Source organism: Phaenicophaeus curvirostris, chromosome 7, assembly GCF_032191515.1.
Source record: "Phaenicophaeus curvirostris isolate KB17595 chromosome 7, BPBGC_Pcur_1.0, whole genome shotgun sequence".
Lineage (NCBI taxonomy): Eukaryota > Metazoa > Chordata > Aves > Cuculiformes > Cuculidae > Phaenicophaeus > Phaenicophaeus curvirostris.
Window position 1 is genome coordinate 26,714,445 of NC_091398.1, and position 18,573 is coordinate 26,733,017.

At 44.0% G+C, this 18,573-nt stretch overlaps 1 protein-coding gene across 2 annotated transcripts; it reads right to left on the bottom strand.

Annotated features, from left to right (window-relative positions):
* Nucleotides 1–320: 320 nt before the first annotated feature.
* On the bottom strand, nt 321–18,034 carry TMEM169 (transmembrane protein 169). Of its 2 annotated transcripts, none has more exons than XM_069861354.1 (3): nt 18,016–18,034; nt 5,808–6,238; nt 321–4,364 (listed from the first exon to the last, which is right to left on the bottom strand). In XM_069861354.1, exons 2-3 carry the CDS (start codon nt 6,109–6,111, stop codon nt 3,742–3,744), a joined length of 927 nt encoding a protein of 308 aa, XP_069717455.1. In that variant the 5' UTR covers nt 6,112–6,238; nt 18,016–18,034; the 3' UTR covers nt 321–3,741. The 2 variants fall into 2 exon arrangements, with proteins under 2 accessions (XP_069717455.1, XP_069717453.1); XM_069861352.1 differs by lacking the exon at nt 18,016–18,034 and adding an exon at nt 13,362–13,635.
* Nucleotides 18,035–18,573: the final 539 nt, after the last annotated feature.

Genomic DNA, 18,573 nt, shown 5'->3' on the forward strand with positions numbered 1-18,573 from the left:
AACTACTTGAAAGGAGGTTGTAGAGAGGAGGGAGCTGGCCTCTTCTCCCAAGCAACAGGGGACAAGACAAAAGGGAATGGCCTCAAGCTCCGCCAGGGGAGATTTAGGCTGGACATTAGGAAAAAATTTTTCACAGAAAGGGTCATTGGGCACTGGCAGAGGCTGCCCAGGGAGGTGGTTGATTCACCTTCCCTGGAGGTGTTTAAGGCACAGGTGGACGAGGTGCTAAGGGGCATGGTTTAGTGTTTGATAGGAACGGTTGGACTTGATGATCCAGTGGGTCTTTTCCAAACTGGCGATTCTATGATTCTATGAATTATTAGCCATATGACTGTGTCCATTCCACAGCACTGTTTTTAACATGAAGTCAAGTAGAAGCATGAGAACAACACTCCTCTAAAGCCACATACATCTTTATTCTCCACTCAGGCCAGCAAGAATGGGAAGAGGGAATGCAATTAAATATAACAATCAGCAAACATACATTATCTTTACTTAAAAAAACCATCCAGGCAAGAGCCGCCAGAAACATACTTAACAATTAGAATATCTGGAATTCCCTGCAGTTTGACAGTGGCACATAAACAAAAATTACTCGTGAGTTTCTGAAAGCAAGGGTAGAGGAAGACAAAACTTGTGCTTTTTTTCTGTTACAACAAGTGATTACAATTATATATTTTGCAGCAAGCAAACCGCTCTGGGGTAAAATGGGCAAGAGCGAAAGCTATCCAGAGCTGTTTTGAGAAATAAAACCTATGAATAAAACTTTTAAAAATAGCACCAGAACTAATCCCAAGCTTAAACTACCCCCACCAAAATCAAGGGCAGAACACCCTGACTCTGGCAGAAGCAGAAGCAAACTTGGTTAAGTGTAAAGAAGTAGAAAACACACAACGGATTGTCCCAGTATGTCCCCCAAAAGGTGGCCTCCAAACCAAGACGCATAGCTGCCATGGCAGAGAGGGTAGTACGACTTCTCTGACACTCCTTTGTGTCTACATAGCAGTAAGAGGCACAGATTTAGTTTTGTCTCCACTCTGGCAGGCTGTTTGCCATCCTGAAAGCAAATCCTGCATCTCAGCAGACATTTCACATGGCCGTATTCTGTAATGAGCTGGTATTTATCATTCAAGCCCTCTGTAAGCTGAAAGCTCTTTGTGCTACTGACCCCAGCCTTTCGTCTAGGCTTGAACAGCTGCTCTTTGGCAGTGACAGCTGAATTGGGTTTTCTCGCTCTGCAGCAATGCACACTTGCCAGCCATCCGTCTCCCAAACCCACTTGTTTGCTCCATTTTGAGGCCAAGATACACAATCCACTCTCTTCACACCAGCAGTGTCCCTCTAGGCAAAACGTGAGAACATTTGCCAGTGGACCTTCCTTTCCATTAACGTTTGATAAGCATCACTTCTTCCCACTCTCCAACTATGTGAGAGCCTGTTATTTCCATATGGAGGAGTATTAACCAGGTGGCTGCGCTGGGTCACAGCAGACTGCCAGCACTGGCACGACTTATCTTCAGCTTCTCTATCAATTCAGAGGTTTACCAAGCTCCTGACTGAAACAGCATTGCGCTGCTTGAATCAGTCCCAGGCACATGTCAACCTTTTTGAACCCCGCTGAATCATCTGCCACTGCCTTACAAGTTAGGGTTTATTTCATTTTGGTTTATTTTTTGCTGGAAGTTGGTCATTCCCTTTGAAGACTAAGCTAGTAAAAACTGAAAGCTGTGCATCAGGAAACAGCAAACATAGCCTGGCTGTACCTACGCCCAGGGAGCACCTCTGTTTTGTCAGTCAAGTGTGGGGGCAGGCCTGTTCTTGATATTTGGCTTGCACACTATTCACATTGTTAATCCTCAAGCCAGCAGTAAAAGGCTGCTTTGGCTGGACCTCCCAGAAGGGAACGGACCGAGAAAGCAGCAGAGACTTGACTTATTTCTCAGTGTCAGGCCTACAACATTAGATGGATTTGTTTATACATCACAGGTTCCCAGATGTCCTAACCAGGACAGCCAGTCGGTGTAGTCTTGACCTTATCCTTGAAATGCAACACGAAGCGTTACTTCCTGTGAAATCCAGCTTCTGAATGCTTCTCTTTACCATCCCAAAACTAGAGCAGGTCCCTCTCTGGCAAGAAAACTGGGGAAGTGAAACACCTATATAGACATGAGTGACTGTGCAGCCTGACTGACTGCACATTATGAATTATCTACCTACACACATGCAAATGGTGAGCTCCACTGGGTTGGGGCTGAGCCAGACTTTCCAGCAGCACCAGCTGAACTAGAGCACAAGAAAATTAATCACGTTTCAGACATGTAAGTCAGTCCCCATTAGAGTCCATTACATATCTCCTTCATTTTCCTTGTGTCCTTCTTAGGCCCAAACCCCAACAGTCAATCCAGAAAAAGAATTTTTCTGGTAGTCATTTTTTTTAAACAGACGAGTTAAAATTTCTTCAGCATATGGTGGCCACCTCAGCCTGGTCTGGGAGCCCACTAACATGTCATGCAAAGTCCCAAAAGGAGGGAACAAATTATGATAATGAGGCATAAGAGGACGAGGATGTATAATCCATTACTCTTCCATATAAATAACTAATTAACCAGGAAGTGTGGGGGGGATGCACTTTTCCAGAGCTGAGGCACCAACTCAGTTTGTACTGGGACTAACAGACATGGGGTCACGGATACCCTGTTTTGAAAGGGAAGGTCCAGCAGCTCTTCCATTAGAGCAACTTGGAAAACAGAATGACCATTTCTGTGGGACCTTCCCATCCCAAGCACCTTCCACTCCACTGCTCTACATATAGGTGCCACAGGTCCACACCTGCATTGCAGTGACATGTAAACTGATTAACTTTCCTCAGACCAGAATTTTTTCCCTATAATGCAATGATTTGCACTGCATACTGTGTAGACTCCCGAAGCTCATTCTTTCCTAGCAGTGCATCTATGCACTGTGTGTCCTAAGCAAGTGTGTCCTAAGGTCCTATCTGTGCACCAGCAGCCACCTGAGTGTGCTTGGTGACAGGTCCATCAGGTCCCTACATACCGCATTACAGAGCAAGCCTGACTCTTCCATCATATGATGGGTGCATTTCAGGTCAGTGTAGAGCTCAAGTGCCTTTGTTGGAGGCTACACTGTCCTCTTCCACCGAAAGACTGGGCACAGCTACTGCAATGGCCTATTTTTCAGACTGTGATGGTGTCTAAGCAGTTAGCCTACCTAGGAGGTATGCTGTATTTGTCGGAAGGACTGGAAAAGGATCCTTTCTAGGAACACTGCAGGAACATCTTGTTTTGCAATTTAGCCTTCACCTCTGAATGACTTCCTAGTTCCTGGAGGTGATCCTGTTTCTTTTCACTGAGTTGACAGGTCACTGTTGTGTCCCATTCCCTAAAAGTAAAGTCTACCTTTACCAAATTGGACTTTTAGGCATGTATCTCTGCACCCCACAAACAGTCCAAGCCTCATAGTCCTGGATTTTCTCACTATTCCCAGCAGTTGTAATTAGCTAAAACAGATGACAAATCCTTGGAGAGCCATGCGCCTCCCCACCCAGACCATGCAAAGCTCTCACTCTTGCATTTTGTGACATTTAAAGAGCACTCTCAGCCCAATATTTTATTTATTAAGTTTGTGTTTAAATATATATATATTTTTTTAAAAAAATCAGTGTGTAATTTTCTAGGTGAAAACCACTCACATATGAACAAAATAGTCAACCAGGACAAAAGCTCAGACTGCTGAGGTCTCAACCCCCTGTGCAGAACTCTTTCCTGAGAGACTACCTGAGATATTGTCAGAATCTAGCAGCTCAACAATGCTGTATGGAGAACAATCTTCCAAACCCAGCTTACTGCAGAGCCAGCCACAGAAGCCCTTCTCCATATCCCTGACAGCACGCCACCAGTACCCAAAGGACCATGCAACCTGTGCCACAGCTGAGTACAGGCCTAGGGAGAAAGACAAAACCATAATTATTATTGGGTAGAAGATGATCAGGAAGGGACAAAAGGTGATTTTGTGCCAGAAGGTCCTCTCTTCATTGTACACCAAGAATATGTTGTACCACGTAATGGTTCCATAGTAGAATGAAACCACAAAAGACACTACGAAAATGACGGGGAGGCAGATGATGGTCCAGAGGACAATGTGGGGTCCTCTGTCCAGTCCAATATCACATTTCTTCTTCTTCTCAGATACATCTTCTTTAGGAGGTTCCTTTGACTTAGCCAGTTCCTGCAGCTCTTTATCCGTTAGTGTGACATGGATGTCCACCATCTGACCCTTCTTCTTTCCCCTGGTGATTGTTCCAGTCAAGGTGACATATCGGCTGTCTAAAGGCATGTTCCAGACACCTGTGAACAGATATAAACTCATCTAAGTTAGATTTATTTTCTATGTGGAGTGTTTCATGAAATAGAAAGACCCCAAAGAACCCAAAGACACTTTGACAGTGAATATGGAATTATAGTTAAATTAAGAAAAGATGGAATGCAAGAAGCAATGCAATACAAAGATTATCACAGAAGAAAATGGAAGAAGAGCTAGTGAGGGAAAACACAGGAATTACAGATGGCAGAAATCACAAAGGAGAAGACTCCAGTATCTCTATTGGGGACAATAAGTGAAGGGGAAATGATGTAGAGTATTTGAGAAAGAGATGATACAGAGTAACTGAAAAAAAATGGTATGTCGGTTTTCTCTGGTACCCCTATAGATTTGTTCCTGAACAGTGTGGACACTCAGGGTGAATCAGATAAATATGACTAGGACTCTTGTTCTGGAATAAGCACATCCACACATGGAGTCATACTTGAATAGCTAGCATTTTACTTTACATGTACACTGTATCTCAATACAAATTAATTTTCAAAGTTTAGAAATCCTTATGAACTCTCACATAATTATATTTACATTTTAAGGGATAAACAAAGGCACCAAACAGGAAAGCATTGGAATATGTATTAAAGTCACATACAGACTGTCTTCGCTTCCAAGTGGTGTTGGTTTAGGGTGATCCCTGCAGTGGTACTGGCCATAAATTCTTCTATAGGGCTAAAATATGCTTCCTCCTCGTCTTAATTCTGATTAGCTTCAGAGGTCCTCAGAGGCTCTTAAAAGGAGTCTGAGCATTTTGAAGTGGCCCACAGAAATAGGAAGGCAACATATAGGTCACAAGAATGGTTCTTCTTCATCATGGGGCACTCTGCTGTGGCTGATGGAGCAGGAGAATGCGTTCACATTTAAGCCCCTCTCAGCCTGCATTCACGGGACCTGCCTCCCACACTTTTTCCCTGCAAAGTTATTCAGGACAGACATCAGTAGTGATAGTGGTTCTGAGATGCCCTATGATGACCTTGCCAAATAATCACTCTTAAAGAGGAAGCTGTGCTGAGGATATGCAAACAGAAGGCAACAGAAAATCCTAGATAATGAGTAAAACTCCCTGTCACAAATAGAGCCACTAAATCCATCTACTTCCATCCCTTCACTTAACAGGCAGTTGTTTTAGCAGGGGCAGGGGCTTGATCACAGAATCATTGGCTTAAACCACACTCAGCATTTTCTTCATTTAAAACCAAGGATGTGACAACAACCAACCTCTGCAAAGAACTGCAGGAGATGTCCTCAAATCAGGCCGTAATGCTTTTATTTCAGACCACTTTAATGTATGAACTCAAGCTCTCTTAATCTGCAGTCTTGGAGAGGGTTGGTCCCTCAGTCACTTCCATTTGACCTCAGTGCATGCTGGCACCAAAAATAGTTTATCAAAAGTGGGTGTCCCCAGGAATACATACCATCTGCCATGGACTGACCCAGGAACTTGGAGCCTTCTTCAGAGCTCCTCTCCCCTCCTTCCTCATCTGCCTGTTCTTCTTCCACCTTATTCTCATTCTCCGACCGATACACTATTATGGACTCAGGACGGGACTCTTTCTTCTTCTTTTTCCTCCGGTCCATAGTGGCTTCCCCATCAAAGGTGACAGTGGTTGCCACAGCCCTTCTCATGGAGCCATGGCGAGGGCTCTGGCTTCCAGACTTGCTCTCCTTCTGCACAGTCTCCTCCATCCCACTGCTGCTCTCAAGCACCTCACTTGGCATCTTGTAGCACTTGTTTCCAGTCTAACAGCTCCTGCACTTAGAAGTCATTGATTAGACAATGGTCCCATGAATGCTTCTTTGGTAAGATGTCCCACTGCTGACATGCACTCTGCACTCCATTCCCAGCCTAAAACAAGAAAGAAGACTGAAAAAGTGTCTTTTTCTTACCAAGCAGAAAAAATTGCCAGAATTTTCCCGCAAAGGGTTAGTGGTTTAAACGTCAGCTGAAGATCCTTATCACTGTCCTGAACATCCACTTTATTACATGGATACATGTTTTATAATATCGCCTAATCCTGATTCTCAGGTTCCAATTTTAAATATAACAAACCAAAGCTACTGGAAAAGTAAAGAGTATTAACATTTAGAAGAAGAAATTAAACAAGCACAGCTTACTGGGTGGTTTTAACATCACTCTGCAATGCGGAGGAAGACAATAGTTTTGGCCTACATGCATGAGAACGAAGAACTGAAAGCATAGATGAAAAAGAAGTTGACTGATTTAAGAGATTGGCCTAGATTAGAGATGACTGCAGCAGGAACACTGCATTCATCCTGCAATACAACAGCTATCTTGGTGCCAGCCTCTCTCATTTTGAGTGTCTTCTGATTTACTGCCCATTACAAGGATATTACAAAGAGTAATCAAATGATGTCACAATGAATGATGTTTCAAACATTAGCAATTGAGCACTCTATAGTGCTGTCAAACCTTAAGAATACATTACATACAGTGGATTTAAAGCAGAACTACTATTAAGATGACTTCACTGGTGAGGGAACTGGAAACCACGGTAATGTCTTCTGATTGCACAGGGAAAACAACCCAAATCTTCACAAATCTTTGCAAAAATATAAGGGCTTAGTCTTTTACCTCACATTCAAACAAAATTAACAGCAATATCAAGTGACACTGTTATCCATAGGAGAGCTGCCTAAGTAAAACCCATATAATTAAACATGCACTGAGGCAGACAAATCCTGCTCCATGAACACAGAAGATGCAAGATTAATGGTTCTCAGATTTCATAACATTGAAGAGACTGACTGTGCCAAGTATTCATGGAGTATTTAGAGACAAATCTGAATACACGGAATAATGTTTTAACAGTTCTGAAGAGCTCTGTTGAACATTTACATGAACATTTATATTTAAAGGGATGCACATGACAAATAATTAAGCTTCTACATAGTATCTGAGTCATCTTTTTAACAGGAAACTAAGAAACACAGTTAATCATACTTTACAGCCCACACAATAGTGGGGAAATTGTTTTATTTGAACAGATGCTAGAAAAAAAGTTGAGCATTTTTAGATTTGGCAGCATGGTCCTGGTCTTCCCACAGATATAAGGTTTTGCTGATTTGTTCTGAAATCTTTCACAGAACTTTAGTTCAACTATTTATGCCTCGTACACTCAAACACACACATACACACAATTTTTAATTGGATCACTTTAACACCTAAGACAGTGGCCAGTTGGCTCTGTGTGGCTTTGAAGAACTCATCAGTTTAGATTGTTTTTTGGATTATAGGAAAAAAATCTTCCCTGGTGATCAGAAGACACATTAAATGGAATTTTAAAAAATCAAGGTTTGGCATACCCCAGAAGCTGGGCTACTTCTAGAGCACTGGGCAAGGGATATCTCAGCTAGCTCTGCAGCATGGCTGGGAACAGACTGTTCAGACTGCCATACGAGTTTACACCACCCTGCAAATGCCTAAATTTGCAGACTTACTTAAAAACAACTCTATCAAATACTAACGTTAACTGCAAATATTCTTCCTCCATTACAGTGTCAAGTGTTGTACTTTAGAACTACCAAGAAGAAAATTGATTTAAACATTCTGCTGTTGACTAGTGAAAGCAAGAATGAAGAAGGGCGGTGATAATGAACACCCTAGTTTGGTGTACAAAATAAGCATAGTTTAGCGCAGCGGTTGTTTGAGATCACTGCCTATGCATTCTCCTCCCATACTAAAGTCCAACCTCAACAGAGAATGAGCAAAAACAAGAGGGGAATTTTTCCTACAGAGCTTTGGGTGTCTGGGAAAAGCACCTCATCATCTTCATCCCCTTCCTCTCCCCACACCAAAATCTATAAATGAGCTAACGAGAAGCGATTCCTCAACACCATTCTGGTACCTCATCTGCCTGAGAAACAATGGCCTTTACATCGGTTTGGAAGCAGCACGCAGATAGGCGTTTTTCCACCTGCCGTAATATAAAAGAGGAATAGGATATGGAAGAATCTTCACAGTGAAATCTAATGCTTAGCTTTCCACTTCCCCTTTTAACTCCAAAGCAAACCATCCGCTGACTTCAAAGACAGCGGGCTCTGGCTCTTAACGTGTTAGCATTGGCAGGTCTCCGAGATCCCTTCAAATCCAGTGGAACTCACATAAGCTTTCACTCAGTGTTTTTTAAAAATGCCTTTATGGGAAAATGGAACAAATTTATTTTATGGAATAAAACTCCTTGTTTCATCCAGGATGTACAATAAGCTGTAACATTTTTCTCTGAGGATCAACGCCTCTATGAAATTCTAAACTCACCTGATTGAGCCTAATGAGATCCTGAGACAACAGCGAGATTCTCTCCCAGAGGTGGTGAAAAGAAAGCAGGCTTGGAGTCACAGAGAAGCCAAAAGCATTGCTGCTTTTTTTACATCTACTACAAGTCTGGAGACACGGAAACTGATTTGGGATTAGATTCCTGAAGCTCCTGGCTGTAGTTCCATGCACAGTCCCTACTGCCTTGAAAAGTGACATTTAAAAAACCCCAAAGCTACAGGTAGATTTGTTTGGGCTTTTTTTCCCTTAGAAGGTTATTCAGATAGGTCCTTAGTTAAACACACAGTAGATGACAAGCTAATGTCAGTTCACAGTGTGATGCCAAAGCTTAAAGGACAGTGTGACCCTTGACTATGTGAGGAAGAGCAAGGTGATGTTATTGTTGAAGCTGGCACAGACAGGATTGATACTGGGAACCTGTGTGCAGGTCTTGTGCTCACCAGGTAGGCAGAATGCTGATTAACAACCGGAAGATGCCTATAATATCTAAATTATTTTGTTATGAAGTCTGATGTTCCCATGGCACTGCGAGTTACCACCAGGTCAAGAAACATCTGAACAATAGGGTTATCAAGTGGTGGTAGCTCAGTTTCATCTTCTCTTGCTGTTGAGCTGAGACGAGGGAATGGGCAACGAGGGGCAAGCCCCTAAGAAGTGCCATTGCTGTGACTGGGTCAGAGCCTTGAGGATAAGGAAGTGAAGTAGCTCAGATTATTCTGTTTAAGGCACAAGGAAGTAAAATCTGGTGTCAGCCTGTCTATATCAGAAATGGAAAACTGGTGAAGAAGATCCTTCTGATCCAGCAGAGGATGCAGTAAGATAAAAAGCTGGAAGATAGAAATACAGGGCAGACGTTAGGTAGGTGTTTTAACAAAGTGGGTAGGTGTCAGTTGACATACATCACTGAGGGCTGTGGAGAGTTGTCCCATCCATGGAAACTTCCAGATCTGGATTGGGTATCTTTGCAGCAGTTTGGTCACAAGTACTCGACCAGAAGATGTGTTAATGTCGGCTTGTATTAGGGCGCAGTCAGACTGAAAGATCACAAAGATCCCTCCTGATCTTATGTCTGTTTTCACAGAAGATATTTATTCTTTTCTCATCTGTTTCTGCTAGTGGAGCAGCTGGGTTAACCTCTGCCACCTGGTCCAGACCTTTTGAACACAGCACTTCAAAACAGCACTATCAGCCCCACATCCTGCAGGAATGCTGATAAATCAAACAGGTTCATGCCATAGTCCCATTTTTCCTGGGAATATTTTCTCCATAGTTGTAAACAAAAATTGGGTTCTCACAGAAATCACCTGGTGTACACAAAACTTATTTTTTCTATCTTCTTTTTCTTTATGTCCTGTAAGAACAAGGCTGTCCCTCAGCACTACACAACCGTACACAGCACCAGCTCCTTTGGCCATACACCGAGGTCTTTGCCCCTTGAAAGCTTCACTGTGGAGCTGAAGCATGACAACTACCATGCATCTAATATTAGTGATGCCTCCCATGTGGGAGCACAGGGGAAGACAGGAATCTAATAGCTGTCCATGGGACAGAAGGAAAAGAAATGGTCAAATTTCAGAGATAGCAGGGAGCAGTTTATTAGCCAAACGCTTTGTTATTAATCTCTTTGTGAAAACAGATGGAGAACCCTGGGGAGACAGCTCTGCAAAAACACTCTATAGAGGAATTTTTAGAAGCACAGTCCTCTGTTACCATGCAGGAAAGCTACTACTGCTTGCACTTCCCATGACAGTATTAGTCTTCGACATACAAAATAGGAGCCTAAAACCTTGGCCCTCCACCATTTAGGTCAAAGGAAGTTTTTTCCTTTGGTTTTCAGGGCTTGATCCTGTTTGTAACAGAAGAGAAATTATCTAGTCTGAATGCAGACAGGAAGGAAGAGCCTTTCCGCAAGCTAATAAAATCCTTGATTTTAAATTCTTGCTACAGCACAAGTAACCTTTTTATGACTGCTCAGAGCAGACATGGGAGGAGAAAATGTAGACAGTAAGCAGCAAGGAACATCCATTTTTATTTTTATAGTCACAGAAAATGTACAAGACATAAGAACTGGCACAGTGTCTTCACTCACATCATGCAGGGCTTATCTGCAAACACAAAAAACAATTTGTGCTTTAGAAGCACTGCGAGTTACCTAGGATGGGGTAGAGATGAGGGGAAATTTACCCCAGAGACCTACCTTGAGAGTGAGCTTCCCACCCACAGATCCTTTTTCGCGTGCTCCTTTCACTCCAGTCTCTCCATCCCCAATCCCTTCTCCACCTAACCTCGCATCTGGCTTTGGGCATGTACACGTGTGCATTTCTGAGAATGCACGTTATCAAAGGATTATTTCCCATCCCTAGTATTTTAAAGGGGTTATCTTGTGGCAGATGATACACGTGGAAAATAGATCGTATCATGTGCATCCAGCTGTTCAGGGCAGATCTGTCTGTTAACAGTCAATCATGTTATGACAAAACACACTGGTCTAACGCAGGAGATACAGCCCCAGACCCTATAAAAACATGTGGCAAGACCTAAATAAGAAAGCACACTTAGTTCAGGCCTTGTGCCAGAAGAGGGCAAACAGCAGGACTCCCTTAACAGCTTTGGATCTGTTTAAAACACCTGAATGAGTCCATGTGATCTTTCACATACGCGTCTTCACCATGCCCTGCTGAAACAGAGGACAATGTCTGTACCCATTTCACAGTAAAATAGCTCAAACTAGATGACACAGTTACTTCCATCTAGCCAATACTCGAGGCTGTGATGAATGGCATGTCAATAGGCAAGGCAAGAACAGCCCCTTCCTATCCATATGAGAGTCTGCACAGCTTGAGGTGAGCTTGACAAGGGGATTTATCCCACTGAAAATAAACCTGTTGCATTTTAAAAGAAAATAAAATGTTATTTTCAGCCAGACAGATTCCTTCATTAGGTTCACCATGCAGCTACACCTACAGGAAAGAACATCTAAGGAAGGCTCAAGGCTGCTTTAGGTGACTGTATAATGATACCAAGAGGCACAAACAGAAACATCCTCCTATATCATCCCAACAAGGTAGGAGAAAGCAAACATCCAAGCCCATAGATCACATCTGTCTTTCCCTCCCTGCCTAATCCACAAACTTCAAAACACTTTGAATTCTTGAAGAGAGAGACAAGAAAAATGACCACGCTCTGAGTGTGCATCCAAGAAGACCAGAGCAGACCTCAAGCTGGGCTGCCAAAGGCAGAAGATAGCACTGAGCACAACAGCAGAGGGAATAACACAGTAAGATGACTCACGCCACCAAAACCTGCATGGGTGTTTGCTAACGGAGCCCGCCCCAAGCCTTCCCCCAGGAGCAGAGGGTGCTAAAAGCTCAAGTTAGAGTGAAAGGAAGAGTGAGCAAGTGACACTATTTCTGCAGGCAGGCACTAACAGACCCAACTTTGGCCAGTCCTTCCGACTGCCACAAGGCTCCTGCCTGTTGGCAGGTGGCATTATTGCCAGCGCTGCCCTACGCTTATGCTGCTGAGCAGCTTCTGAACCAATTCTTTGGCACCATGAGCCAGGCTTGCGTTGGCCGGCACAGGCTGACCACCACTGCAGCTGCAGCTGCAGCAAGACGAGACTTGCTTAGGTGTGGATTAAGAGCTTGCTGTCTCCTGGGGCCATGCTGGCTGGCTCAGGCCCCTTGCTCTCCCTCCCGTCCTTCCATGACATCCAAATGCCTGCTGACAGTATTCTACTGATAGAGCCAAAACAACAACAACAAAAAAGTAGTGAAGAGACGCATTCCGTAGTATCACTAAATTATTTCTGGATGACATTTTCTAAGAATTTTTTTTTTTAAGTCAAGGACATTTTACAAAGTATCTGTTTTATGAATCAGTTCTCTATATTTTCCTCTGCTGTTTCATAACTTTTTCAAATGTTACAGACACTGCTGTGTAGATCAGTGCTACTGAAAGCTGGAAAACAGCATACAAGAATAGCTGTGCATTTTTATTTTACATTAAATGAAATACCTAATTGATTTTCTTGCATACCAAGTTTTTCAAAATCCCCAAACTGTACTACTCCAGCTTTATTTTAGAGTGAAAGCCTGAAGTGCTGTCTCTCTGTTTTGTTTCCACTTTTTTGTTCAGACTGCTAGGAGAAAGAAAAATTGAGACAAAGGACTCAAAGTTTCCCACTGCCTCCACAGGGATGAGATCTGCTTCTTTATGTTTATTATACTATGCGAAAAAAGTCAATGAATAGCACATGCACTAGTCTTTAAAGAGAACCAAGGTTTTAAATAGAGAATGTCTTGGAAATGGAGGCTGGTTTGAAATCTTCAAAGCAATTTAAGTGCTTTACATAAGAATCTTGAATAAACTTAACAGATTTCCCAAAATCTTGTGAGGGAAAAAAATCTCAATGATGAAGTGGAAAAACGCTCTGTTCTCCTGCTCTACCTCTCACATCTGCAATTGCCAAGGCAGACCATACTGCATCTTCAAACAGCAGGTGCCATGCCCATTGTTAATTCCTACCCCTCCATGAGGTCACTGCTGGCTTAGAAGTTACCGTAGGAACAGCTGAACCAAGCAGGTCCCACCAACTCAAACCCAGCACCCTGCTTCCAAAGCAGTGCCCGTAGTCTGGGATCAGGTGTAGCATCTGTTTTTATTGCTATAATACCTGATCCATCTTCAGTTTGAAGCCTTTATATTAAACAGGATTGCAAGATGCACTAGGAGCTTAGTCCACACATCAAACTGGTGGTGTGCTTCCTCTAAGCATCCAAGCAGATGCCTAGAAAAAAGTAACAGTAGAACAAGCATGTAGTACATGAAAGCAGTTTTGAGCCCCTCACCTCCGTTTCCAGAGTGCAGAGAAACCATGTTTTACACAGTGTATGCCCACACACGTATGCAAGTAAGAAACAACGGGAATTGCTATGCCTGCAGACTACAGATATCCATGAAGCACTGGTGGTGGGTGTGAAGCACTCATGCTAACCCAAGAACAGTACAGTCCTAGCTAGCTAGAGACCTGGCTGGCAGGGACTGCAAGACCTCAGTTTCCTTTGCTTATGAAATCATGCAGTGCTTAGGCCAGGATGTTTCAATGGATGCTGGACTCTTTCCTGACCTTTACAACAACTAAAACCTAGGACCTGTGTTAGCACAGGTGCTTTTTCCTTCCCTTCCTACTCAAAAGATTCCTGACCGTTTCAGCCTCCTCTCCTTCCCTGCCCTACTCTGTGCTGGCAAGACCAAGCAGCCAATGATTTACTCAGACAAAATGAGTCGAAACCACACAGAACCACCTGCAACCAGACAGCAAGAAGTTGCAGCCATGCAGCCCAATGGAAAACATAGTCAACTGTAAATCCAGTCTGTAAAGGATTCCCTGAAAAACAGCATCACCAAACTACATCCTGCAGTTATTATCTGGGCAAGATACTTGGGGGCTTCACAGCAGAACTTTCTCTGAGTTACACCCAGCTACAGCCCAGGAGTTGCTCAAAAGCCAGACAGAGAACTGGAAGGTTCCCCTGGGAGTGATTTAGGATGCATTACACAGTAAAAATAATCTAAGATATTTAGACAGTATCTCCTGCAGCAGGAATTAGTTGGCTCAGGGGACCCTCAACTGGATACAACTGGATACAAGTGCAGATGCAGATCCATGATGCCAGGGTATTAAAAATGCAGCGCTTTCAATTGCAGACAAGTGAATGCTTCAGTATCATTACTATTGTATTAGCAGGGTGCGTGTTTATTTAGAAAAGCTGGCTACATCCCAGTTCCAAACTGTTTGATGCTGATATTCTACATCTTGCACTACTACAAACTCTACTTTGAGGAGGTTTCTGTCTTGGTATTTGCTGCATTATTTTTCTTTTTTTAAACATTGGAATGAAATTCCTAGGGATAATAATGAAAGGTTTTAAAATCTTGATTAACTCCTAATTAGACTGAAATCCCCTGCGATACCACTGATAGTCAAATTCCTTTCCAGGGGGAAAGTCCCTAAAGAGGTGAACTGACCAGAGAGCCTGACCATCAGTGGGGGCTGACCAGGAGCTGCTGGCATGGAAACCAGAAGACATGAAACAAAGAGGGTTTCACTTGCCAGTGAGAAATGATGAAAGGAGAAATAGCCACAGGAGCGAACACACAGGCAGAAGGTGAAAGTAGCCACAATTTCCAAAGAGGCCTTTGCATAACCCTGCAGAAAGGTCTAGAGAGGTGAGGAAAGAGAAATTCACTGCTTTTCATTTGGCTTTAGCTCCATCACGGCATTTCTTGTAATAGGTACAGGGCAGCGGGAAGAAGTGATTGTTGTTGCATGAAATATATGAACTCTCACTCTATGAGAGCGTGGTTCTGGGAAAGCAGAAGCAGCTGGAGTGCAAGCCTGATCTTTTCTGAAGGCTAACTAGCAGGAAAACCTCTGTCACAAAAGATCTGTCACCTTTAAAGTTTAATTTCTGGTACTGAGATGCTTTTAATTAAATCTGCTCTTACCTCCTTGTGAGACTGATGGCCCCAGGGACACCTCTCCCAGGTTTGGGGTCCCATGGAGCCTTGCCGCCTGTTTGGAGCCATCTGTTTTCTTGCATCAGGTTGGTATTTAACAACTCTGAGTCATTCCCCCTTGCCAACACGGATTACGAGCTATGGGAGGGCACAGACCCCCTGAAGCAGAGCAGGCTATAAGGAATTATTAAGGCAGTATGTGTCACTGCCAGGATTTTTAAAGAATGGCAGCGTACTGGACTGGCAGATGTCATCAGCTGAATAGCTGAGCCATAGGCTGACAAAGCACAAAATCAGCTTTGACAAAAGTAGCCTTTTCTGAAAATGCAGTTTCCTATTCATCTCAACAAACTGAACTAGTTCATTCAAAGCCAAGACACAATCTGGGAGCTGTAAAAACAGGAAAGCTGTTTTTTTTTCTTCAAACTATAAATAAAAAAGTAGATGCTGAAGAATGACGTGCTAATGCCACAGCTCTGAAAGATCCGACAACTGGAAAAAAACTACTGATGAATTCTTTTTCCTAAATGTATAATTTTGGGGTTTGAATGGTTGATAGATATACCAAGAAAAAAAAAATTCAGATGATTTTTACCTTAAAAAAATGAAAACAAGACTCCAAGGCTTTAAATGCAGATTTATTTTCTTTCAAATGCAAGCTGACAAGTAGCTGATTTTTAATTTATTTTTTCAGTATCTAAGCAGACACTTTTCCTAATGCATGAAAATTGAGAATATGAACATTAAAGTTATAGAATAAAATAAATATGTAAGAAGAGCCTTCTGCTTACTGAATTTACCACTATGGCTGCATGTAGTGACAGACCAACATATTTTAATGCTACCAATAAAAGAAAATTAACATTCCTTTGCGAATAAGAAAGTGCAAGAGTAGAAGAAGATTAAAATTTATTTCAGTTAATAAGATTTTCTTCTTTTCAGCCTAAATAATTTTGAATTTCAACCACTGGAGTAAAATCAATTCACACAAAGGTACATTTTGAACCCTTGGTTCAAAGGCAACCCACAGAACAGTGAAGAAAACCCACTGCCTTGGTGAAAACATCTGTGAGTGTTGGTTATGTCAGCTCCGTTCTTCGTGGATAGATTTTGGACCAGAAGGGTCTACCCCTCCACTGAATGCCAAGGAGTGGAAATCTCCTTTTTTCACCTCCTTACTCTCCTCTTTATGCCTTTCCTCTTTCTCCTCTCACCCATCACTCACAGCACCTTAATTCATGTGTTCAACCCCTTATTGATAGCGCTTCTACAGCTATTGAGAAATTCTAGAAAACAAGGAATTTATCCTGACGGTGAAGAAAAATCATTTGATAGTGCTTTTTGTAGCACAAAGAACACTGAAATCAAGCAAGTCATGTGAGCAGAGGCCCACTGGGTTTTCCTTGGTGTCCCACAGCTCAGTCAGGATGGCTGGCAGGTTGGAATATGAAGATCTAGTTCACTAGCACAGATGAGTGCTTCTCCCTGGGATTAATTAATGATCACTCTTATACAGCCTGCCTGAGATATGTAGGGCAGCCACAGACATTTAATGGGGATCTGTGGAATCTCCAGACCGTAGAAGATAATTTAAAGGGAGGAAAAAATAAGTCTTGCAGTCTCATCCACAGGGCTTCAGATTTTGCCTCTGGAAAGGAATACTGTGCTTTAAAATATTAAAGTGCTCTGCAAACATTAGCCCACCTGGAAGGGAACTTTGCTTAAGGGTTGCCTCACCAGCCCAAGGCGTCCTGCAGAATTCCACTCCTGCCTCTTCAGCCTTTGCTGAATGAATCAGGACACACTGTTAACTTCTCCATTCCCTACATTTAGAAGGAGGATACACAGTTTCCTTTGAAACACACTGAACTTCAGGATAAAGTGACAGGGGACAGGATGAGAGGGAATGGCCTCAAGCTCCACCAGGGGAGGTTCAGGCTGGACGTCAGGAAAAAAATTTTCACAGAAAGGGTCACTGGGCACTGGCACAGGCTGCCCAGGGAGGTGGTTGAGTCACCTTCTCTGGAGGTGTTTAAGGGACGGGTGGATGAGGTGCTGAGGGACATGGGTTAGTGATTGATAGGAATCAAGTTTGGACTTGATGATCCGGGGGGTCTTTTCCAACCTGGTGATTCTGTGATTCTATGATAAAGATGTTATCTTATGATTGTCTCCGATTTAAAGTGCTAAACAATAGAACACATTTGGGGAAAAGTAAATAAACTCATTTAACAAATGAGAAAATAAAAACAGACTGAAGGATTCTCCCACTTTTATACCTCTCTTTGTAATTTTTTTTCTCATTCTCTTCTAACATTAGCCACCTCCCCTAAGGCAAAAACAATAGGATAAAATTGAGATATACTTTCAAATACCTCTTTTACTGAAAAGGACAGAGGAGATGCCTGGAGAGAGACCGAACATCACCTGCAATGGACAAAGATGCTTTGTCACTTCACGGTGGGACGGAGAGGAAAATAACGCCGGCTGACCTCTACGTTAGCTGAATAATTCCTACTGAGCTTAGGGAGGGTGATTTTTTTTAAGTGAAAAAAACCGACAAACCCACTACAAAGGCATTTAGGCACAAAATGGCAACGCCGGGGACGCGGTAACCGGCGTCACCTCAGCCCCCGCGGCCTCTTCCCGACGGAGCGAGGATTCTCCGCCCGCAGGGGACCAGCCCGGCCCTGCCCGCCCTCCAGAGCCCCGGGGCGCCCCGAGCGCCCCCAGCGCGGGGGGCGGCGGCGTGTTCGCTGCTGCGGACCCACCCCCGCACCGGACCCGTGCCCGGCCGCCACCCTCACCTGCCCTGCCGAGCTAAGCCGAGCCGTTCAATGCTGCACCGAGCCGAGCCGAGCCGTATCGAGCCGAGCCGAGCTGCACCGAGCCGAGCTGCACCGAGCTGTTCAATGCTGCACCGAGCCGAGTTGAGCCCTACCGAGCCGAGCCGAGCCCTACCGAGCTGTTCAATGCTGCACCAAGCCGAGCCGAGCTGCACCGAGCCGAGCCGGGCTGTACCGAGCTGTTCAATGCTGCACCGAGCCGAGCCGAGCTCTACCGAGCCGAGCTGCACCGAGCCGAGCCGAGCTCTACCGAGCCGAGCTCTACCGAGCCGAGCCGAGCTGCACCGAGCCGAGCCGAGCTGCACCGAGCCGAGCCGCGCTGTACCGAGCCGAGCCGAGCTCTACCGAGCCGAGCCGAGCTCTACCGAGCTGTTCAATGCTGCACCAAGCCGAGCCGAGCTGCACCGAGCCAAGCTCTACCGAGCCGAGCCAAGCCCTACCGAGCCGAGCCAAGCCGCGCTGTACCGAGCCGAGCCCTACCGAGCCGAGCCGAGCTGCACCGAGCCGAGCCGCGCTGCG

Excerpts from the sequence above, each read along its gene's own strand:
- TMEM169 (XM_069861354.1), bottom strand. The coding sequence starts at position 6,111 with ATGCCAAGTGAGGTGCTTGAGAGCAGCAGTGGGATGGAGGAGACTGTG. Across the intron at positions 4,365-5,807 it reads GGGTCAGTCCATGGCAGATG|GTGTCTGGAACATGCCTTTA; the intron begins GTATGTATTCCT and ends ATCTGTTCACAG.